This window comes from Onychostruthus taczanowskii, unplaced genomic scaffold (genome assembly GCF_017590055.1).
Source record: "Onychostruthus taczanowskii isolate IOZ18803 unplaced genomic scaffold, ASM1759005v1 scaffold82, whole genome shotgun sequence".
In the NCBI taxonomy this organism is placed as follows: Eukaryota; Metazoa; Chordata; class Aves; order Passeriformes; family Passeridae; genus Onychostruthus; species Onychostruthus taczanowskii.
Genome location: NW_024506112.1, coordinates 2,225,004 through 2,249,501, shown reverse-complemented (window position 1 = coordinate 2,249,501; position 24,498 = coordinate 2,225,004). Strand labels below are relative to the sequence as shown.

Sequence of the window (24,498 nt, the reverse complement as noted above, 5' to 3'; positions counted from 1 at the left end):
GAAGCAAAATGCCTAGGTGGCCCAGTACCTGGGTGGTTTGGTTCCAGGATGCAGTCCCACACTGCCCCTGAAGCAGCCAAAATTGCTTGGACCCATAACCCTGCTCTCTGAGCTCCTGTCTAATGGGAAGCAAAAATATCTATTAAATTTAACTGAAAGCTGAACTACTTCAATAAATCTGGTGCTGAATGATAAGCAGTGTTGAAAATCTGTGCTATACAATCTTGGATTTCATATTTTTCTAAGTAGCAGCTGAAGATAGATATTGATACTCACTTTTCATATGCCACAGTGGTGCTCATTATCAGCAAAGTCTATTAGTCATTGCTAATTCACATATATTAATATCAATTTGTAAAGAAAAACATTCAGTGTTGTAATCCCTTCAAAATGATTAAAGTAATGATTCTGTAAAATAAAATAATCTGTCTGCTGCTATCTTGTGTGCCTCTGTGCTGCTTCTAGACGTATGTCCTCCTCAAAGGATCAAAGCCTTTCAGTTTCAGTACACCTACCCCGTTACAGCTGCAAGTGTGCACAAGTTAGGTTGTAACAGGCTGTAAAGACACAAGTGCCAGAAGACATCTGTGGAAAATGCTGTCCTAGCTACCCCACTCCTTCAAAGCTGTGTATGGGACTGAGGCCCTGCACACCAACACACGGGAGGTGTCCAGTGTAACCAAACCGTATGCTAAAGAAAATAGGCAGAGCCATGCAAGGTGTCTATAAAGTGTCTCTAGTGTAAACACATTGATGTAAATAATCTTCCTCTAGGTTTGTTTTCAGCTATGTGGTAGCAATAACTGTGTATGCAAATCCTTGCCACTGATTTCCAGCTATTCCATATCTACAAGGAGAGCTGGCTGAGATGTGTCCAGCAGAGTGAAATAGCCAGTTCATAGGCCATGTTTGTTGTGTAGAGACAAGACAGCTCTTAAATGGCAGTAATGTAAGAACAGTGGTTTTTAATCAAGTGTGCAGCAAATCATTAGTGAAAATGACACTGAGTGTATTTGGCCATGTTTTTTTCAAGGTTGCATATCCCAGTTTTGAGCCACTCTACAGGACTAGGCACTTTCAAAAACCAAGAAGCCCAGTTTTGTCTCCCTGGCAGACTCAGTTCCTCTCTAGCAACTGAGTGCATTAAACACAGGATGCCAGACACAGAAGCCATCTTTCAGGAAACAACTAGTTCTTGTTGCTTCCTGGGACAGTGCTCCACTGCTTTTCTTTCCTGATCTTAATTAAGTAAGAATTGCCTAGGGAGAGATGTCCCATTACAGCTGTTGGAAATTTTAGTCAGAGTTGTTTGTTTTTCCATCATTTTACAAGGTAAGCAACAGCGTAACCATCTGTCTGCTCTTTAAATAAAATGAAAGGGAAGAAAAACCTATTCTCCATTCCTGTTGTTCAGGAATGAACAGAGTGCAGAGGAAAAAGAACAGGCAGTTGGACACTGAAGACACCAGGGTTACAGTAAATGCTTTTTCTCATATTTTGCTGAGGTCATTTACAGTCTGGTGGTGAGGGTGGCTGAAAATCTGGCATTGCAGGCTTCATCTTCTGCCTCTCCTGTCACTCCTCTCCACAGACACACTCACCTCTTTTTTCTCCATCTTATCTATTGTGTCTCTTCTGTTCTGCAGGAGTAAGTTTGCTGATCCCAGCGGGAGCTGTTCCACAAGGGAGAGTCTATGAAATGTATCTGACAGTTCACAGGAAGGAGAACATGAGGTAAAAAACTGCCTTTATTTTCTTGTGCATTAATAGAGTAACACATAGTAACTGAAGATCTGTGGTAATAATACTTATGCAAAGCCTACTGCACTGAAGCTATTTGCTGACTTGGAGGTAAACACAAGCAAAGCCAAGAGTAAACTTTGCCACAAAACCAGCTCAGACATTTGCTTTCCTAATCAGGTGTTGCACTCTGCAGCAAGTCCTCAGGCCAGGGGGATGCTGAATTGTAGAGGTGGAAGGAAAATATGCCACCTTGAGTTTGTGCAGCAGAGAAGGTGTGAAGTAACCTCTTAATAAAGACCTGTGCTGCAAAGGAGAAGGGAGCAGAGGAGAAAGGTGATAAATCAGTGGAGGGACAGTTGCCTGAGCACCTGACTTGGGAAATCTCCTCTCCTGTTAGAGTGAAGGTGAATTTTTATTTTACCCTTCATGGACTTGGCTAGTCTATGCAGAGGATGGAGCCAAAGCTTTTGGTGTCCTCCACCTCCTTGCAGCTTAACCTCAGACAGCGCATGCCAAGGGCACCCAGAGCTGATGCCGGCATGACCACGGTTGTCTCCTGTTACCTGAATGTGTGGCAAATTCATATTCTAGATCTTAATGTCTACTGGCATGTGATCTGGCAGCCTTGAAATTGAAAAAAAAAAATTGTTGACAAAAAGGCCAAGATACCATTTGGAGCCGGTTAGAAAACCCTACTGTAGAGAAAGGTGAGATCTTAGGTTGCAGAATGGACTCATGCACAAAGGCAGAATGGCAAATGTGAAGCTGAGGCACTCATTACACGGTACTTTGCCTCTTTCTCCTCCTCATAGCTAGATATGTTTTTTGGCTCAGCCTCTTAATAGCTTTTATTATGTGCTAAGCCACAGCTGTTTATACACTGTGTGATATTGAACACTATTCTTTAGCTTGGTAGTCTTTCACCCAAGCTAAAATAATCTGCTTAAAGAAAAATTAAGTAATCCTTCCACCCTCCCTTTTGCATACATTATTCATCAGCCGCTCTTTGAAAATAGCTAATTGCAGCTACAGAAAAAATGTCTCTGTTCATAGCTAGTATTGATTATATTCCCATTACTTTTGGCTGTGAAAGAGGTTTACAAACAGTACTGAACAACGACTCTTTCCTGAGGAAGGAAAAAAAAATCAGATGGCATCCCCTGTTATTCAGCTTGCTTCTAAATCTCCCTTTCCAAAATACCTAATTCTTTTAAAAAATTGTTTAATTCCTGGAAGGTGCTGTATATGCAATTATTTCTTTCCAGTCAGTTATGGAGGGAATGGAGGGAATCCCTGTTACTTTATTCATGCAGCTGTGGACAACTAATGTCACATACATGTCTAATTTATTTCCTTCAAGGACCATAAAGCTGCCTCTGGATGCTTTGTGAAAGCTGTAACTCAGCAAGTCACACAGAGGATAGAGGGATAAGTTAACCTGTGTTGGGAAAAGCATGGCTGGAGATGTGCTGCCTGCCAACCTGAGCAAGTATGCCAAAGGACACCTGCAGAAGTAAACAGAATGGTGTGAATCCTCATTTATAATGAAGATTTTAGAAGTGACTTCTTTCCCTGGGAGAGGAGAGCAGATCAGTCTGCCTTAGGGCATCAGGGCTCATTTTATTGTGGTGGCAGTCACTTTCTGGGTGCGCAGAGTCCAGCTGCTTGTTTGATTTGTGGCAGTTTTTCAGAAAACACACCAGGCTTCTCATGCTCTTGGAAAGCAGCTTCTTCTGGGACATTTAAGATGGAGTTCATTGGCTGTTGTCTAGATCACTCAGAACTGAATATTCTGCCCCCTTTCCCCAGGTGCCAAGGAGGAGTGGGGGGTGGGTGGCTCCCAGCTGTAATGTTCTCCTGCTGCAGGACTGGTTACCAGGCACTTCACTTCTGTGGCAGAGCTACAGTTCAGTCAAAGCTTCTTTTTCTGGCTGCATGGGCCACAGATGTTGGTTCATATAATTGGAGTCATATGGGTACTACAAGTTGCTGTTTGGCGTATTTATTTTTTAAATCAGCTACTGCACTCTTGTAGCACTCTAGCAGAGAGTGGTAGTCCCCAGTAAGGACGAGCTGCAGACATTTGCTTTGTGGCCAGGCAGTAACTGCAGTGTGTTCAACAAACCCTCTGAGGCCCTATATTTATTTTCATGAGCACTGTGCAAATGTGTATGGGTTGAAAAGTCCTGTTATGTGTTGATGTCGTTTGGAAGGGGACACACAGGAAATTATAAAATACGTCATTATCAGAAATGAAGGCAGAGTGCTGTCATTGATATTACAGCTAGTGCTGAGGTGAGAATGTGGTCTCCACAGTGCTACCCTAGCAGAACCAGACCAGCAACAGAGAGGGTCCCCCCCCCAGCTCACATATCTCCAACAACTAAAATTTAGCTCACACTTTAAAGAACTGTGAAACTATTTCTGAATAGTCAGAAACAGAAAATATGTTCTCTCTCAGACACCTGCAAATTCCCCCTTTTTTTCCTTCCCTTTGTTTTCATAAATTTCCCCAGTTAGTCTCTGAAAGCTGTAATACAGAAATCTGAGAGACTTCACAACCCAGTAATATCACTCTTTGTGCTGCCTTGCAGATTGGTTGGGAGAGCTTTCTGAGACAGTCTGTTTATTCCATTTCATATCCGTCAAAGCATGTGAGAGCAGGAAGGTCACCCTAAAAGCATTATCCTTTGGCAGTGATTTCGGGCTCTGATAGCTTGCAGTAAGGACCATTGGAGGCAGTTTTTTCCTCCAATTGTGTCATCATACTCGTGGCACAGTGGGGTACTGGACTGATGCTCCAGGAGAGTGTTATAGCTGCTCCTGTCCTGCAAACTCACCCTCATTCTTCTGTCATTTGGAGCAGGCAGACCACAGGCTCTCATCCCTGGCTGATCTCATAAAAAGATCCATGTCCTTTAGGAAGCAGCTACAGTGGGGAAAATTATATATGGGTGTATGTTTGTACACATGTATGTACACATGCAATTACATTTATACATATATATGTATATCTTATGTATATATGTGTAACTGAAAAAATGACAGCCTGATGAGAGTATTTCACAGCTATCAGACAGGTTTCTGTCTCGAAGCTGTGGTTTTTTCAGTGATGAGCAGATACTCTCTACTTTAGTCTGGGGAAGCATCACCAACGTTGAGATTTGCAAGAAGGCACTTCTTGAGTAGTGGTTTCATCTGTAAAATCAGCACTTTATATTGGCCAGTACCTGGCAAGAGCTTCTTCCCATGAGCATCTGTGAGAGCCTGGGTTTTACAGATTAAGTAATTTATTTAATTAATCCGTAATTTAATCCTAAGGATAAAATAGCATAAGTATAAACTTCCAGCCTCCAGGATTTGCTTGACTGCCTCAGGTTAAAAAACAAATCTTGCTGTGAGCTAAATTAGCAGAGCTGTGTTTCCTTCAGAAACATCTGGCAGTGGTCAGTGCTAGATGGGGTCTGGATCTTGATGGACCACTGGTTTTATCTTGTGTGGCAGTTCCCGTGTTCCTGTGTGAACCCCTGCAGAGCTTGCACAGCTTTAGGTGGAGCTACTCTTGCATGCTCTAATCAGAGGCAGGAACTGCACAAAACAGCTACAGCTCTGTGAAGGACGCTCCTGTATAATCCATCACACAGCAGGTGTTCCAAATGAGAGCGGAGGTCGCTGTGCCCACAAAATTTGACAACCCTGAAGAACAGAGCAAGAAATACTCCTAAAGGTCTTGATGGAAGACACACGAAAATGTGCAAATTTCAAATTAGCTACCTTGAAAGAGAAAAGGATCAGGCGAGCCTTGCCAGGATTTGTATCAATGGCTTCATAATGTATGCACAGAGTTTAATATAAAGTCAAAAATCTGATAAATGATTGTGATCCAAGGAGTAATGTTGCTTTTTTTCACCAGTAAATCTTAAGCTTAGTGATGTGAAATAAAAAAAAATTGAAGTCTTCCACATTTCATTTCTCCAGCTTCCTTATCTCAGTTGCATAAACAAAACTACTTTGCAACTCCAGAAGACAATTTCTTGAAGTGCCAGTCACTATAACTGAAAAATTCAACATGAAAAAGATCAGAGCTTGAGCAAAAGAGGAGGGCAAGCTTCTCAGGGTATTTTCTTCTGAAGACAGACTGTCAGAAGAACCAGGGTCTGTAGAGAATATTAAGTTTGAAACTTAAGAAAGAACACATATTAAAAAATAAAGCCCCAGCAATGAAAGGAAAAATAAAATATCTTCCCTCTAACTTTTGGCTAAGTTGTGTAGAAGGGTTGCAACCTGTTGCTATGCGATAGCCATTCCTCTCCCCTGCTCCGTCCTGTGCTTCCTGCACTGTGTGATTGCCTGGAGCACAGTGGCAGGGAGCACAATGTAGTCCCACTGAGGAGCAGAGATTTATCTAGTTGTGCTCACATCTGCTGTCTGACAGCTACCTTAATGAATATGGTCTGGCTTATTACAGGGAGACAGTTTTGAATGAATAATCTCATTAAAACTACAAATTTGATTGTGAAGGGGCCAGATATGGTGAATAAAAGTTTGTTTGCTTTTAAATATAAGTTGACTGTTCTTAATAATCTCTGAGGGATGGGAAAACATCTAAAAATATCTGAAGACTTTGCAGTTACTGTTAGTGCCTTTTAATAGAAATGCTAAGCAGTGAGTTGAATTTTAGTCTCAGATCTTTGTAAAACAAAAACATCTCTTTGTTTTTGGAGTTATGCAGCTGAGTGGCCAGTCTCCTCTAATAAGTCATCCCAAGACTGCTGCAAGCCTACAGTGAAGCCTATACTGATGGAGGTTTTTGTAGGGGGTTGGGTTTGGGTTTTTTACATTTGTATAACGGCCTAAAGGATTGCCCACAGTTTTGATCATTTCTGCTCATAGGTTTAACTCCCTTGCTCTATAAGCTTCCCCATGTCTCTGTTCGTGCTGGATCTCCCACAGACTATAGTGCATAAATCTAAATGCTGGTCACAACACGTGCTCCTCTAGGCTGGGATCCTGGCTTTGCTGGTGCTGCATCACCTCTTTCAGGAGAAGAAATAAAATTGCCTGTAGTGAGTGACTACACAGTAACTTGTCTTCAGGGAAATTCATTGTTTACTAATTCCATGAATTACTGTTGGTTTATGCTTTGAAGAAGAACGATTAATATCCCTTGTATAATGTATCTTGTCTCCTGCATCTGTTTCTGTTCTCATTAGCTGTAGTAAAGCATAATCCTTTTGTTTTAAAATGGAAATTGAAAACAGTGAGAAGCGAAAAAAGATTTGTCGGGAGATTTTTGTTCCTTTTCCCTGTCACTTGTCATAGAGCACCTCTCTTCTGTCTGTGCCATTGCATTGTTTAGCCTCATTCCTTGGGGTTTCAGGTGTTTGTTTCTGAGATCTCGTGGTGGTCCCTAAACACACTGCTGCTACCTGCAGTCATGGTAGAGCTGGAGAGGAAAGGGAATATCACCGTGATGTGCTCTGATATGCCCTGTCCCATACAGCACCAGAAATCAGATTTGCTTCTTGTCACTGTGTCACATTATGTGTTGACGCCTGCTGTGTTGCAGCAAGCTCACCTGAAATGTTCACTTTTATTGCTTTATTTGTTACTAAGAAACTCTTTAGAACTTGTTTTGCTCCAGCCTGAGCTACTGTACAATTAATAAGGTTTTATTTCCTACTCATATTTTTACCCTCTCTAGAATTTTGCCATTGTCTTCCAGCTTTCTCTGTTACTTGCAGTGATTCCTTATTAATTGTTACCTGTAAATGTAATAATTGTGTTTTTCACATTGTGAGTAGAAATCCTAGCCCCACAGTAGTCAGAGAGAAGTTTAGCACAGACTTTAACAGAGCTGGGGTTTCATCTCAACAGTGACAGTGACCCACTTCACCACTGGAGAACTCTGCAACTCATTGTATCTCAGTTTTTAAAGATTTAGCTGCATGAGGTGGATGTTGAAGAGTCACTAAGACCAGCAGATGTACAGTAATTTTGTGGCCACTCTCTGATGTGTGCCAGGTTAGGAATTTGGGAATGTATAGTCAAGCACCCCCACAACTGGCCCATTTTTCTGCTTTTAATGAATCAGACGTTCTGTATCATAAATATATGGTCAGGACCATGCATATCTCATCCAACTGGCAATAAATCTTGTAAGTCTGGTGACAAAGATGCTGTTTATGAACATGGGGAAAAAATACTAAGCCTTGATATTTTAACATGTCCTTAGTATGCTTGCATCCACCTTCCATCTCCGCTCCTCACTCTGCAGTCTGCAACACATCCTGACTTGGTGTTCTGCATAATCATTTTGTACTTGTTCTAATCAGCTATAAAATGCTGCAGCACAGAATTGTGTCCTTCATCAGAGTCCTACAATCTGACAGTTAAAAAAATTTTGGCACAAAGCAGTGACTAAACTTAACTTTACTTGGAGACAACTTCAGACTGTATGATTTATCAGTACCATATTATTTTAAAGACCTTTTGGGGCTTTTTGACTGCAGGCATCAGTGCTTGTCAATTTTAACTCATTTTTCACCTAAAGGGCATTGTATTAATTTTTTTAAGGCAATCATGATATATTCACTCCTGCATATTGATTGCTTGTTTTTGTAATTCAATCAAAAAACCCATGATTTGTATACTATGAAACTTGTATTTTCTTTTCTTTTTCATGGCTCAGTACTTTTAGATGAAGTTAGGTTAGCTAGATGATTAAGTCTATAGCTGGTCATATCTGCTTTCCATACAAAATTTCCATTATAATTTTGAGAGATCTTTCTCCTAAGATACTATGTTTCTTGAAATTTCTTGAATTAGACCATAGGAGAGTGTTCAAATATCCAGCAATTCCCGAAGATGATGACCATTAAAAACCACTGACACACTCTCAGAGTTTTTTAAGCTTCTTATTGCTTTTTATGAAAAAAATAACAATGCAAATGAGTCGTAAAAAGAAGGCATGGGTTAGTGAGAAACTGTCCAATGATTTATTCAGTCTGGCCTTGCAAAAAAGTGATTCCTCATCTTCTTAATCTGAATCTAATGATTCCCTGCAGTATGCAAGACAAGCTGGACTAGGTATTCCTCTTGCGTTTCATTTATTTTGTGTATTGTTTTTTAGGCTAAAATATCTGGCACAATACATGATAGCTGTCCAGATTGTTATACTTTCCATCCTTTTTGAAAGACATCTATATCGCAGCTGTTTGTTTCCAGTCCATGGGTTTTCAGAAACAATTGTTATGTCATTTAGTAAACTCATCAGTTAATTTCCACAGATGCGTATCATCTGGATTTACTGATTTGCATAGATTTAAATTTTCCAATGCCAGACCCTTTTTTTTCTCAAATGTTACAAAAACCTCCACAACGTTTGTGACAACCAGGGGTAATTTTCAAAAGTGCCTTCATTTCATTTTGAAATATGTTTTCTCAAAAGTTTGTCTTTCATTCTATGAGAGTAATGGGATAGGCAGGGAGAATTAAGGCGGACAAAATTAAATTAGACCTATGGACATATATTTGCAATAACCAGAATAGGTGTGATAAATTTGATATCAAAATAGCTTCTGTCCTGATTTGGCCTCCTTAAAAATGTTATCTAAGATTACCTGCTCTGCTCTTCTCTGCTCTGTTGTGGCCTGACCTTGAATATTGTGAGCAGATTCGGCTACCACAATATAAGAGAGACTATTAGAGAGCATCTAAAGTATTAGGGAGCATCCAAAGGAGGGCAATGAAGATGGTGAAGGGTCTTGAAGGGAACACGTGAGAATTGGCTGAGGTCACTGCATCTGTTCAGCCTGGAGAAGAGGAGACTGAGAGGAGACCTCACTGCAGTTACAATTTCCTCACGAGGGGAAGAGGAGGGGCAGGCACTGATCTCTTCTCTATGGTTGTCAGTGACAGGACTTGAGGGAATGGCCTGAAGTTTTGTCAGGGGAGGTTTAGTTTGGATATCAGGAAAAGATTCTTCACCCAGAGGGTATTTGGACACTGGCACATGCTCCTCAGGGAAGTGGTCACAGCACCAGCTTGACAGAGTTCAAGAAGTGTTTGGACAGTGCTCTCAGGCACAGGGTGTGACTCTTGGGGATAATCCTGTGCAGAGTTGAAGTTGGAGTCGGTAATCCTTGTGGGTCCTTTCCAACTCAGGATATTCTAGGATCCTCTGATTACAACTACTTCTTTTTTTCTCTCAGTAATGACAAAGACTTTCAGAAAAAACCAGTAGTGTTATCTCAACTAATTTCTCTAAGACTGATGTAGATGTACTTGTATTTGTAACTCCAGCCTGAAACTGAACCCTCAGTCAGAGCAGAGCACGTGTGGTCCTGTGGGCAGATCAGGATTTTAAGTGCAGATCACACTGAATGCTTTTAAAATCCCACTTGCTGGTTTCTGGATCATGAATTTGTCCTCTGTTATTTAGGGAGGCAGTTGATGAGGCACATTCAGCTGTATTTGTCATACACCAGATGTCGGGATAGTTAAAGTCACTCATGCTTCCTCTCATTTTAAGCTCCTCAGTGGTTGGTCTGGAATGTTTTGCACTTGCACATGTGCACACACACACATGCACACACACTATAATTTTCAAACCAGAGTGTATGCTATGTATTCTAAATATTCATATGGTTTCCCATAACACCAATTCCTAATGACTGGCAGCAAGCACTCTGGATAATACCTGTGTTTTTAGCTGAACAACTTGGGGTAATCACTAGAAATCTTGGGCTTTGTAAGTGTGTTTTACCCTTGCACTACTCCTTACCATCCCTTCATCCTTTCTCCCTCCCCAGCAGTGACACTTACTCCCTGCTATTGCTTATTTGCAATGGACATTCCAGTAGATCTGAACGCCTTTTAAGTAAAATGGAGTGTCAGTGGTTTGGTGATGCCTCAGAACTCAAACTCCACATCTCAGATGTGCTGTGCACCACTTTCACTCATGCTTACATACTTATTAGTTCATTGTCTTCCTCTCTTTGTCAGTTTTCTCTGTCCTGACAGTAAATAGTTCTCACAAGTGGTGTCTACAAGAGCCACCATTCAATTTTGTGTGTCACCAAAGAACTGCCAAATGCAGTAGTGACCACATTTATACAGCGGGCAAAATGAAGCCTCTGCATACCATCTGCAAGGATCCTTCAGAGTGGAGTGTAATTAGCAAATATGGCCGATAATTTGCTGACACCTAAACCTGCATTTTGACACATGAATGATATTTGGCACAAAAACAAGCCAAAAAAGGAAATAAATATGGATTTGGGGAAAATGAAGGAAGAACAAAACCCACCTATTTTGCTTGCACAATCTTTTTTATTTTAAGAGAAGGATTTTTTCTTTTTACACACCCAAATGTGTGTAAAATTTTGTCTTTTTCAACTCACTTAATGTGTCCATCTTTCTGTCTCCTTCCAGGCCACCTGTAGAAGACAGCCAGACCCTGCTGACACCAGTGGTGAGCTGTGGCCCACCAGGAGCCCTGCTAACCCGGCCTGTCATTTTAACCATGCACCACTGCGCAGAGCCAAACACAGAGGACTGGCAGATCCAGCTGAAGCACCAGGCTGCCCAGGGACCATGGGAGGTGAGGCTCCAGATCTCCAGCCTGTTTGCTGGCTGCATGCAGGGCTCTCTGCTAGTCCTTTGCTTACCTTTCTGAACCTGGATGCCTGCATTTTGGGGTTTCCATGACTGCTACAAGCAGGCAGGACTGTCCTTCCCTACAAGATGTCTAAGCTGCCATGTGCCCATGCAAAGATCTGTCTTGGGGCACTTTGGCACCTCCTGGTACTAGCAGATTTCCATGGTGGGAGCCTGAGGTGGTTCCTTGCCAGTAGTATAGCAGGAGAATGTCCCAAGGCAGAGTGGCAAAAGGATCTTCCCATTATAATTGGAGCATAAAGTGATGCTTTCAGTAGGGCTGGACCATCTTGACAGAGCCCTCCTTTCCAGCTCTGTGCTCCTAGGTCCCTGCTGCCACCAGTTTGGTCTCATAATTAATTTGGCAAGAGCCCTTTCTCCTACTGGTAAGTTTAATAAGGTCAGGGTGGCTTCTGAAGGCAGTTGGGCTGACAGCAGCAGAAGTGCCACGTCCAGCATTGTCTTCAAAAGCCTCTCGTGTTTGGCCTCCTGCCTGTGGCACTGGCTCTTCCTCCTGCTGGGAGGGAGCATGCAGCAAACACAGCTCTGTCTCGCCAGCTAATCTGCACCCCACAGCCCAACTTATGGCACCACATGTGCGTTCCTTATTTGTGGCTGTGTGTTACTGGCACCTCTTCATTTTCCCCCCATCCTCCTCCTGCCCTAGGCACAGGTTGCTCTGCCAGCCCTGCACACACCCTGGTATGTGTGCAGCATCCGTGGGGCCCCTGGCCATCACACAGCAACCTTCTTCCTCCTGTCAGTTCTGGAGCAGCTCCTCCAAGCTGAGCCTCACACACATTGATGCATCACTCGGGGCAGCACCTCCTGCCAGAGCCACGCCATGGAGCAGCACCTTGCCCTACAAAAAGGTTGTGCCACCACTGCAAACATGGCAGGTTTGCCTCTCCTGAGACCAAGGGAGCCAAGCTTAACGCCTAATGTCAGCTGAGCCACTTTTGTCAGCTGCCAGGTGTGTGTACATTGTTCTGCAGAGCTGCAGGCAGCAGGGATGAAGTGGACAAGTTGTGCTGAGCGTGTGTGGCATGCAGTGGTTTTGCAAGAGGCGGCTGTCACCTGCTGCTGACCTTTTGCTTCTGCTCCCTCTCAAAGCCATTCAAAGCACCTCGTGTTGCGTGTAGGATATTACACGCAGGGTTGAATGGAGAAATTAGCAGGGGAGCTGTTTTCCTGTACGCCCAGGGTGGCGAGGTCATCTGCATTCAGGCAGCGTTTTTTTCCTCATCCTGCAGTCTTGTCACAGAGGATTATTCTGAGGAAGCAGCAGGTGATATTTCATATAGATGTGGTATTTGGCTGTCACAGAGGTTACTTCCTTCCCTGAGTTTTTATAACTCCTTATTGTCGTGCTTAGGAGGTGAAGGGCAGTTATTTATTCAGCATGGCTGAGACTACTGATGCTGAATCATGGTCACCAAGTGATTAGTTCTGCAATACCTCTCTTCATTAAAGTCTTGGTGATATTTTCATTATTTGTCTAACTCTGCCCAGGGCTTTAAAAGCGGGAATGAAGACAGGGAGTTTTTGACCTCCAACATCATCACCAACACCCCAGAGAAATCTGCTCCCTGTGCCTACACAGGAGAAAAGCTGGAAGCAGGACATTTAGACCTTAATTAATCTAAGAGGGCAAACAGCAAGGATTTTTTGCATCATCCAGGCTTGAAAGGAGCATTGCTGCCTGAAAGGAGAGCAGCTCTGAGGGGTCACATGCTATAACTTGGCCTCTTTCTCTCTTAGGATGTGGTGGTGGTCGGAGAGGAAAATTTCACCACCCCATGCTATATCCAGCTGGACCCAGAGGCCTGCCATATCCTGACAGAAACCCTCAGCACCTATGCCTTGGTGGGACAGTCAATCACCAAGGCAGCAGCCAAACGTCTCAAACTGGCCATCTTTGGACCGCTGTCCTGCTCGTCCTTGGAGTACAGCATCCGGGTCTACTGCCTCGATGACACGCAGGATGCTCTTAAGGTGGTTCTTGATCTCTTGCTTGCTCTCCCTCTCCCTCCCCAGTTGTCACAGGACTGCAGTCATAGCAGAGACTGGAGCCTCTGCTCCATGTATTCATGCTCCCTGGGTTATTTTTCTGATTAGAAGAGCTTGACAGCAAGCTGCTGTTTTACAGTTTAACCCTCACAAGCTATAAATTGTCCTTTGCACAGGGATCTCACAATATTTTCCACCCACCAGTCTTTTTTCCTTTGTTTACCTGTATCATATCCTGAATTCTAAGGTTTTTGCATTATTAAAAGGCCATAAGGTACACAGGGCTTCATTCGTTATTCATGTATTTTTAATGCTAAGTGCCAGCTCCCCAGAGATGGGAAAACATATAAATGCTTCTTTGTAAATACTTGATAATGATAAAAGAAGCTTCTGGCCCGTTAATCACTGCCTGCTTTCATACTGCTTTATTGCACCCCTTTGCGTGCAGCTTTTTGTGTTGGGAATTCGCAACTGGAATAAACCAAAGCTGCTACTATTCCTAACTGGATAACCTTACTCTCTCTGCATAATTCTGGCATTCACACAAACACACTTACTACATGCAGAGGAGCAGAGAGGTAACCATACTGGCTATTTCTCTTCATAAATACCTGTATTTATACAGAAGGTATTTATAATAGATGCCCTCATGAAATATGTAGCTACAACTGCACAACTGAGTTTGTTAAAAGGTGGGGTTTTTCCTTTAGCTGTAGGTAGTGCTACTTCACTTCTTTGTGCCGAAATGATTTCAAAGCCTGACTAAGCAGATTCATCCTGCTGCTGTGCATGCTTTTGTTTCCTCACATCTAGCTGGGAATTATTGGGATTTAAACCCAAATACACTGGCTGGGAGATGTTTGTGTTTTTCAGAACAGTGACTGCCATCACTGAGAGCAGCACACTTGCTTGTCCTCCCTGATGCTATCTGATATTGCCTGCCTAGGCTTTGCTCAGAGGGTGCTCTTGTGCATGTAAGAAAGGCAACAAAGTATAAGGGTTGAAGAAGGCACAAGGGGACTTCAGCATGGTTCTGTCCTCTGGGAGCTTGGTCTCTGTCACGGCATTGATGTTACCAACCTTTTAGAAGCAATTATTTTCCCTGGTCTGATTTCCCTTTTGTTTTAACTATTAGGAAAAAAAAAAAAAAAAAAAAAAAAAGAAAAGAAAAAGTGAAAAGGATCTTTCATAGCAATCAGGCTTCAAAGGTCCTGATGGTTTTATGCCTGTGCTGCATAATACAATTTTCCATGGGTTTGACAAGGCCTGAGGTAATAATAACTGAGTTGGAGGGGCCTTGGCCAGCCAGATAATGCAGTCAGAGCTGAGGAATCTAATTAGGAATTACTCAGGAGCTGTTGGTCTGTTTCTAATAGACTGTAGAGAGAGTTGTGTGGTAAAGTTAATCCAATTCAGTGCGACAGCAGAAGGGATCAGGAAAGGCACACAGGGGAACCATCCTTCACCTGAGAAGCTGCAGACAAAATCTGGGAAGGCAACAGGTCAGTCCTTTGGATCCTGCTGCAGTTAGACCCCAAAGTGAGACTGCAGATTAGTGAGGAAAGGTGAGCAAAGTTGGGAGGCCACCATCCCACTCAGTACCTACTTCTTTTTTATGTCCAGTTCTTGCATTTTAATTTTCTTTCTCTTTGGCATGTCCATCCCAAGACTGGGGGGGCACCCATGGGGTTGAAGACCCAGCCAGCTGGTGGTTTGCACGTGGACAAGCACATCTACTTGCTGGCCACAGACTCTTATGAGTGCATGAATTGCACTTCTTTGGAAGTGTAAGGAAGGAGAACATTGAGGAAAAAGAAGCCTAGTAGACCAGCTGTAGATGATAAAATAGGTGTAGATGGAAGAGCTGGCTCTGGACCAGTGTGTGTAAGCAGGCGTGTACAAACTGATCCATACAAACCAGTATGTAATGGTACATCCCTGTGTGACAGTGTTGTGTAGACTCAGTCTGTGTGACAGTGTTGTATAGACTCCATCTATGACTATTTATATAGAAGAAGAAAAGGTTGGGGTATTTGGCACATGCTTTCACAGCAGCTGGTACTGCAGCAGCTCCTGCCATGCTGGGAGGACATCCTTGGCACTGCTGTATTGCCAAAGGGAAGGCGTTCACAGGGTAGTTACCACTGGGTGTGGGGACAAGGCATGCAGGCAGGGCTGGGCCAGCAGATCCTGACATTAGAAGTATTTTGGAGAGGAAAGAAAAGTTGTAAGCAGCAGGTGAAGCACCAGCTGCAACATCTCCATGTCTTGAGGCTGGCTGCTCTGAGCAAAGCACAGCAAGGGTAGGGAAGAGCAATATTCCCATATTGCATTGCCTGAGCTTTGGAAGAGCCTTTGTAGGGGATTGTGTGTATTTTTCAACAGACAACCAAATGTGTGTTCTGTTATTATTTACAACCTGGAATGAGCGTGCCATATGCTGAATGTGTTTTAACAGCCACCAAAGGAGGACAAGTAGCTGCAGCATAAAGCTCAGTGCAGTGTTTATCCAGCAGACTTTTCCCTCTCATCATGCAGAGTAAGCACTCACAGCTGAGCTGCCGGCACCCGCAGTACAGTAGGGAAGTGTAATGATTTGTCATCAATAAGGGCTCGGTTATTGTGGGAGCAGCTTAGTGAAGTTCCTGGCTGCTGTGGAGCAGCGTGGGCTCAGTACTGATCACACATGCAGAATCCTCTGCCCCACAGGGTCCTGAGCCACCTGGATGGGATGCTCACAAAAATGCCTTTTAGGCAAGGATGAGGGGAGTTGTGACCTTGAGCACTGGCCTCTTTTTTTAAGGCTAATTTTTGCACTTTGAAGAGGATGCCCAAGGTTAAAAAAAAAAAAAAAAGAAAAGAAAAGAAACAAAAAGGAAAAAGTAGTAATATGATAACTATAAAGAAATCCATCTGCTTTGCTCTCTTTATTGATGTGTGCCTTTGAGATTAAGGTATGTGACCTGGAGTGGCAGGGGCTGAGCAGCCAGATACAGATGGAAACAGCTGCCTCCCACACTGGAGGCATGTGAAGGACTTCAGGCTGTAGCAGGGTGACATTCCCCAACCTGTCTCGTGCTGCACAGTAGCTGTCTTCAAAAAAAACACCCAAAAATGGGCATAATAGCCTGTGATCTTCTCTTTGTTATATGTTGGGTTTTTTTCCTTTTATTGAAGAAAGGCACAGCTTGGACTGAACACCGTTGTTTGCTTGTGCTCCTTTAATGAAGAGGCTGAAGCTGTGGCTGTTCTGGTGCCACAGGTGATGGAGTGAAACTTTACAGAGCTCCCTCTCCTAGGAAATAACACCTGCCTTGCAGGGTAATGAGACACAGTGAGCAGGGTGACCAAAGCCACCTCACCATGGGGCAAGCAATATGCAGCTCAGGTTTTAGCTCAAGAGGACACAGAGGTGCCAGCCAGTGAGATTAGCACTGCTCTAAAAAAAACACCGTATGGCAGGAACCAGCCAGCATGTTTGAATTGCTGTGCAAGTCATGACTCCAAATTAATTCTGAATTAATTAGCTAAATGGCATGGGAGAAGCAAGGGCTGCTTGGCATCCTCCAGTTAGAGCATGTGGAAGGGCTACAGTGGCCCAGGGTGGCTACCAGAAGTGGGTTGTAGAAACTAGAAACACAGATCTGGTGAGTGGGATGGTGCAGCATCACACTGCATTTTCCCCCACAATAGTGCAGCTCCCAGAGCTGCTACAGCACGGGCAGGAGCAATTTCTCAGCACACCTGCCCCACATGCCTGAGAGGTGGCAGCTGCAATTAGCTCACACAGTTCCACAAGTCATCTTCTGGACCTTGCAGGGAGGTAATTGGAACATAATGAAGATCTATAGTAATCAGATAATTACAATCGACTGCTCTTTAGACATCTTGATGAAGTAGTTAGGTGGCACTGGAAAGAAGCTGGAACTGATTCATTGGCATAACCTTAACCTGAAAGGTTTCCTGATTTTGTTTTCTTTTCCTCTAATGGCCAATAAAAGAACATTGTTTTAGCTTCAGAATCTGCCAGATGCTTTTCTTATATGCCTACTACCTCCCTTAATGTGGTCAGGAGCAGCTTAGCTAAAATGGGGGCTCCTTTATTTGGCCTGGGGCAGAATCCCAGTTTTGTATGCTCCTGTATTCCTTGAGCATCTCCACTGTGTGTGATTGTCTTCAGCCACATGAGACTGGTTGGCTGGTTGACTCTTTTAATTAAATGTGACTGAGATTGGCTATGTCGGTTTCTAATGGGGTTCATGGAAGTGCCTTTATACTTGCTTCTTCCATGCGGTCCACAATTAGGCTGTTTGTAGACAACACTCCACTGTGGTCTTATTAATTGCAAGCTTATATTTAGCTTCATAAAATGACCAGACTCTTGGCTTGCTAGCTTTTAATCGCATGATCAATATTTCAGTAGCCCTGAACCTGTGTATTTGTATGAACAAAATGCTCCATCACAGTGTCTTGGGCTGTTTCCATGCCATCCTGCTGGCCAGTGTCAGTGTTGGTATGTGTTATCTCCTGTACTGCTCTGCCATGGGGCAGGAGACCATGAGCTGACAGACCAGTGGTATGCACAGGTCCCTGTCAGCAGGACCTACACAAATAGGAGTTTCCAAAAACCAGATAGTAAAGCCATCATTAGATGTCCAGTTTGTTGAGCAATGGAGATTGATCTATTTCTGTACTCAAACAGTGACTGCATGCAATTGAATAGTATAGAATTCTGCTTAGAGGATAGGTGAGAGAACACTCTGTCTCCCTGCTGGGCTGCTGCTAGATGAAGGAGGTGGGAGGGAGGGTTATAATCAGATCAACTAATGCTGTTCCAGTTCAGAGGGACACACAATTCTGTGTGATGCCTGTGTGTATATTTTTAAACTGTATGACACAAGTTACAGCATCTGCAGCACACAACCTTGAGAACTCAGAAGACCAGTGTGCTGTCTTGATGAAACCTGACCACTTTCTTCTTTTTGTCCCAATACTGCAGGAGGTGCTCCAGCTTGAGCAGCAGATGGGCGGGCAGCTTTTGGAAGAGCCTAAAGCTTTGCATTTCAAGGGAAGCACCCACAACCTCCGTCTGTCCATTCATGACATTGCCCATTCTCTCTGGAAGAGCAAGCTGCTGGCTAAATACCAGGTGAGCATAACATAACATTTACACTGGATGCTAGCAGTGAGGCTTAAAGAAATACTGTCACACACAGGTGTATTTAAAAAACACCAGGACTCAGGCTATAGTTCCATGGACAATTTTTCCCTGGATCACGTGCAGTCACATTAGCACAGAGCCTGCAATCTCTGGTCACATAGCATCCATGCCTTGGTCCCATATCCCTCCCTGACTATATTTTTTTGCTTTCTTCCTGCAGGAAATTCCCTTTTACCACATCTGGAGTGGATGTCAGAGGAACCTGCACTGCACCTTCACACTGGAAAGGTTCAGTCTGAATACCCAGGAGCTGGTGTGCAAACTGTGTGTGCGGCAGGTCGAAGGAGAAGGACAGATCTTCCAGCTTAACTGCTCTGTCTCAGAGGTAAATGACATTTGTGTACTTTTCTATCCAACTGCAGGAATATGGCATGGCTAAGAAGGTAAAACCTTTCCCACTGCTACCTCTTTAGTGTTTCCCATTTTTCTCCTTACTGCTGGTATGGACATAAAGAATAGATTAAGTCATTGCTTTGTTGCTCCTGTTGCATTTTTCCTTAATTTCTGTCATCTGGAAGGAAGCATCCCTCCTTCAAGAGTAGGAGGAGAGCAGCTTTGGTCTCTCTGCTAGTGCTGCCTTCTGTGTCTATCTGGAGGAGCTCTTTGCCTACCATTCCCTAAAACATCTCATGAAGCTCTTACGGTCCTGTTTCCTTGGCAGTCCATGATACCCATCATGCCTGATAGTACTCTGAAAAGAGAATAGGAAAATGTCAGTACTGTGTGTGTTCCATAAGCCACTCCCCTCTGATCCCACGTAATAGCTGCGGTGCAGTAGGAAATATCAGAGGGTCTGCTTGCAGTAAACTTTTCTCCTAATATTTTGCCACTACTACACATCCTGACTTTTGTCTTTGGCAATTTTTCTTTTGATGGCTGACATTTTCCAGAAGAAATACTATCATAAGTTTGGGGACATCTTTGCCAATGTTGTGTAGCACCTGGAGAATTTTTGCTCCATGGGGCAGTCAAGCTTGGGGCTGAGATGGAGCAACAAATTCAGGTGTGAAGTGGCATTGACTTCAGTGAATGTGCTGATGGGTTTTATCCCTGGTAACCTTGGCAGCTGTGAGGAGCAGACTCTCAGGCAGCATTACTGCTGGCTGGCTTGGGAAGGACTGCAAGAGCAGAAATGAAAGTTACTTGTGCTGTAGGGCTCTGGCAGTGAGCACCATTACCCAAAACATCTGCTTGGTTAGTGGGTGTAAAGTTACAGATTCATCTGGGGACTACAGAGCATTAAGGACAGATGGTAAAACAAGCATCATAAACAATCATTGTAATAAGTGCTGCATTGAGGTAATCACTAATTTAACCTCACAGAGAAGAGAAAGAACTGAAAGTAACTTTAATGAAATGCAAGTATACACTATAATCATCTTCAGCTGGTTGTGTGTAATAGGGCCTGGTAATAGATTCAGAACAGGATAATATTCTTGTCTTGTGCTGTGATCCTATCCATCAAGGATGAATAGAGGGAGTGAACAATACTACTGTGATCAAGGCTGCCTCCTGCAAAATTGTCCCTTGTTGTTGACACCTTGTGATATTCCCGAACTCCAGCAAGGAACGTGAAGACCTTGGGCTGCTAAGAGCTGGAATATAGGGTCAACTAGAGAAAAATCCTATAACTCAAAGACCTGATGAAAGGGTAATCACCTAAAAGGGAAATAACTGCAACATGGAAACCAATGTATGCCTTGAGAAGTGTGATAAAGACATCAGACCAGGCATCAGGAAACCACCACAGATCTGGGTCCTCACATTTTCTTTTGTGGTTAGGCTAGTGGTACCCAGCTAGCAGTTAGACATTGCAGGACTGTGCTGGCATCTTTCCTTATTGCTGCATCTGTCTCTCTGCCACTGTCACCCTGTGATAAAAATTTAGTAACAGTTTCCTGAATCCTCCCTTGATGGGCTTTCTTTTTAGTCCCCTGTAAGGATGTAAAGCTTCTGCAGATTAAACTTATACTGGCTTTATACAGCGTCTACCACTGGGACCTCAAAAATACAAATGCAGTGAGTGCCAAAACATGCACGTTTGCAAAGCAGGAGGAAAATTGTGATAAAGGTTTCCCATGAATCATTTTTGAAGCCCTGTTTTTATCTTGTGCCATTGATACTCACACAGAAGAGCCACAGCACAATACTACAGATACCTGGCCCCCTTCTGCAGCAACCCTGAAGCCCCTGGGGCTGCAGACCACCTAGAGAGCCAGGGCAGTACTTGTGTCCTTTGGTCCAGAGTATAAAGAAAAGGTTATCTGTTTGCAATGGCACTGCCACCACCCTACTGCCACTTCTGACCTCCCAGTGTGGGTGAGCCTGCACGCAGCAGCAGCGTCAGGCACATCATTTTCCTGGCTCCTGGGCAGTACCTGCTGCCAAGTTGTTGGGTATTGGGGCTGGGACAGGCAGTCTGTGATGCAGGGCCTTGGCACCCAATACAGATGCCACATTAAACATGTTAATTGAGAACATTACAGGATTGTGTAAACCTTCCTTAGTTAGAAATTTCTCTGATTGTTTAAAATGTCATGACTTTAACAAAAAAAACCCTAAAGAAACAAAAAAAAAAAATTCATATTTATACAGTGGAAGAGAATTAATTGGTGTAGATAAAAGAGTGGAGTCAGAAGGTTTAATTCTGTGCATTGCTCATAGACACTGGCTCTTCTTTTCCCTCTCTGAATACATTTTTGGGGATGAGATGGCACAGGAGAGTGAGCATCTCCAGTAAATCCTTGGGGGGTTTGTGATTGCAGCTTCAGCCAGGAGCCACCTGGCTTTAAGACTGTTTCAGGTATTACAGCTCCTTCCCAACAGCCAGTTTGACACAAAGCAACGAGACAGTTCACAGAGGAGAAAACATATTGATATTTAATGACAAGTCTTTAGCATGAGTGTTTCTGGCTGCCTGGGGCTGTGATCTGGCAGAGGGGGAGGAAAAGCAGCTCCCGCATTTCTACTAGAAAAAGAATACCAAATTGTGAAATAGACTGAGCAACATTAGGGCAGAACCAGCCATGTTTGCTGCTTTTTCCATCATGGTCCCTGCAGGACCTCGCTGTTCCTAAACAAACCCAACCATCCAAATTGACCAGCTATCATCTTCCACCAGCTACTAAGCCTGTGGCCACTAAATCCATCCAGGCCAAGGAGAAGAAAAATCCTTGCCCAGAGGAGCTAACTGCTGTTATTCCCAGTGTGTTAGCACTGGTGCCATGGGGACCCCTCCAGCTGGGAGGATTGCATCAAAGAACATCAACACCACACCTGCAGGCAACCAGCTGGCTTTGGGGATGACTTTTCCCTTGAAACACTTGCTGCCACACTGCCTTGGAGCACAGCACGTGTCTTGGGGAGAGGGGGCGATGCCTGCCCTTCACCTACCCCACCCCCTGCTCTGAATACATGTTCTCCATCTATTTCCAGAGTCAAAGTCATGAGCAGATGAGGGCTCAGCTTGTGCCTGGGGTGGTACTGACTGCTAGTCTGTGGTCTGCACAGCATCGGAGCCTTCAGAGATCTTGGGTACTGCCAGAGGGATGTCAGTAGTGTGAGCCTGGTGCTGGCTCGGTGTGACACTGGGGCTCGGGAACATGCTGGGAAGGGGGACTTGTCAGCCATGCCAGGAAAACCCAGCTTTGCTGTAGTAGTAGCAACTTGCTCTGAAATGTGTCTAAGTGACTGATCCTTCATTATTTCCAGTAAGTGATTAATTAAGCTGGCCATTTTGTCTGGCCATAGTAATATTCACCCTCAAAAAAAAAGAGGAGGAAAAAAACCCTTTTGTCTACCCAAAGTTGATTATAAATATTTCTGTTTTCCAGTGGACTAACATGTTTATGTTAGTGTTTACTACATTAGCAGAGGGCTGCAATTAAAAGCCCTGAGTCTCAGAGGATGTAGTTCTACAATTGTTTCTTCACTCAGTAACAAAACTGATGGGTTGTTCAGGCTTTTTTTCTGTCTTTCCAATCTCAGGAACCTACTGGCATTGATTATCCTGCCATGGACTCAGCGGGCACTGTCACCACCATCGTGGGGCCCAGCGCTTTCAGCATCCCCCACCCGATAAGGCAGAAGCTGTGCAGCAGCCTGGACGCTCCCCAGACCAGAGGCCACGACTGGCGCATGCTGGCCCACAAGCTGAAACTGGACAGGTGAGCAGGGCTGCCCATATTGTGGTCAGGCAGGGAAGCTCCTAGGGAGTGGGGTATGTGCAAAACCATCCTGGTGAAAGACCCACTGAAAGCACATGGACACACTGGCCAGGCTGCCTGCCCAGGGGATGAGCACCTTGACAGCATGAACACAATGGGTGGATTGAAATCATATAAATTCAGGTAGTTTCCATGCAGCTCAAAACCAGCAAGTTTCCTTTTTGCTCGTTGCAGGTACTTAAATTATTTTGCTACGAAATCAAGTCCCACCGGGGTTATCCTGGATCTGTGGGAAGCCCAGAATTTCCCTGATGGCAACCTGAGCATGCTGGCAGCAGTTCTTGAAGAAATGGGAAGACACGAAACGGTTGTTTCTTTGGCAGCAGAAGGAAATTACTGATGCAGCCTTGGCATGACCAGGAAGGACAGACGCAGGGAGTGGTAATGCCCTGTTATTGCAAACAAGAATTGAAATGAAAACCCAGACCAATGAGTTACACAAGAGACGTTTCAGAGAAGAAAGCAAGCAAACAAACAAAAAACAAAAAACCAGCCCTGACCTTCACATGTGCTCTCCTTGTACATTATCACAGGATCAGAAAGAGATCATGCAAAGTTGTACCTTGAAAATATAAATCAACCTAATGTTCCTCTCGGCTTGGCTGTACACTGCTTGGTACAGGTTTTTACAGTTTCCTAGGAAACGCTTTTTATTACTATCCAGATATATGGATAAACTTTCTTAACAATCCCAGTTTCTATGGATGTTGTTTACATCAAATTCTGGACAGGGGTAAGGAAACTGTCCATGGCTCTTTATATTTTTTGTTTAAAGCCATTGTAGACAAGGCTATGGACAGTTGGTTGTGGCTATTTCAGCTTATTGGTTTCTGGTGAATTCAGATTTTGGCTACAATTCTCACATTGGTTGTCTCACAATGATCCTCCTGTCATTGTTCTGTTTCCTAGACCTGCTTGTAAAAGAAAAAAAAACAAATCAAGAAAATCAGGGTGTGCATCTGGAAAGCAGGTACTCTGGCTGATAAGCAGGAACACACAAAATGTTCCCTTTCTTCCCCAAGACAGTCCCACTGAGCCTGTGTGGAGAATAGCTCTAAGACAGTGGGGAATGAAGGATCTGAGTTAATTTTCAATTCACACCCTTTCCACCCCTTTGCTATATGAGGGGCAAGATCTGCAATTCAGAGTGGTTGGAGGGGAGGGGGAGAAATCCAGAAAAAAATACAAAAGAGAAGTTGCTATGGTAGTTATTTACTGATTAGTATCTAGTGCAAGGATTATAATGACTTATTATTGCCATTATTACTTTATTTCTAGTATTGTCAGCAGCAGAATGAATAATTTCTGGTTTTATGGAACTTGTTGTCCCCTCCCTGAAGGTCTTTTAAGATGTGTCACTCTCTATGCTGTCAGTCCTTCCATTTGTCATCGTACCCTATCTCCAAAGTCCTCTGCCAGCCCCCAGAGGCTGCTCACATCATGTTAGCATTGCTGTGCTCCGTGCCCAGTGCCAAGGCAGCATGAACTGGTGACACTCCGCTGATCTTCACCTACCAAGTGTCTGACCCTGGCATGTTTTGCACCACCCTGGTGCCTCCAGGTTGCTCCAAGAAGCAGTCTTGTCCTGAGGTGGCTGTGAACCAGAGATGGTGCAAGCATGTGGAGGCACTGACATCT

The 24,498-nt window shown here is 43.8% G+C and overlaps 1 protein-coding gene across 2 annotated transcripts in view; it reads left to right on the top strand.

The window, feature by feature from the left end:
• UNC5C (unc-5 netrin receptor C) overlaps positions 1–23,371 on the top strand; it is a 243,068-nt gene extending 219,697 nt beyond the window's left edge. Inside the window, exons 10-16 of one of the 2 annotated variants that reach the window (XM_041424480.1) lie at positions 1,647–1,734; positions 11,179–11,347; positions 13,165–13,398; positions 18,413–18,562; positions 18,795–18,959; positions 22,622–22,800; positions 23,035–23,371. In XM_041424480.1, coding sequence (XP_041280414.1) covers positions 1,647–1,734; positions 11,179–11,347; positions 13,165–13,398; positions 18,413–18,562; positions 18,795–18,959; positions 22,622–22,800; positions 23,035–23,200 — 1,151 coding nt within the window. In that variant the 3' untranslated portion in view covers positions 23,201–23,371. The remainder of the gene's footprint in view (positions 1–1,646; positions 1,735–11,178; positions 11,348–13,164; positions 13,399–18,412; positions 18,563–18,794; positions 18,960–22,621; positions 22,801–23,034) is intronic. The other variant, XM_041424479.1, reaches the window with a different exon arrangement.
• Positions 23,372–24,498: the final 1,127 nt, after the last annotated feature.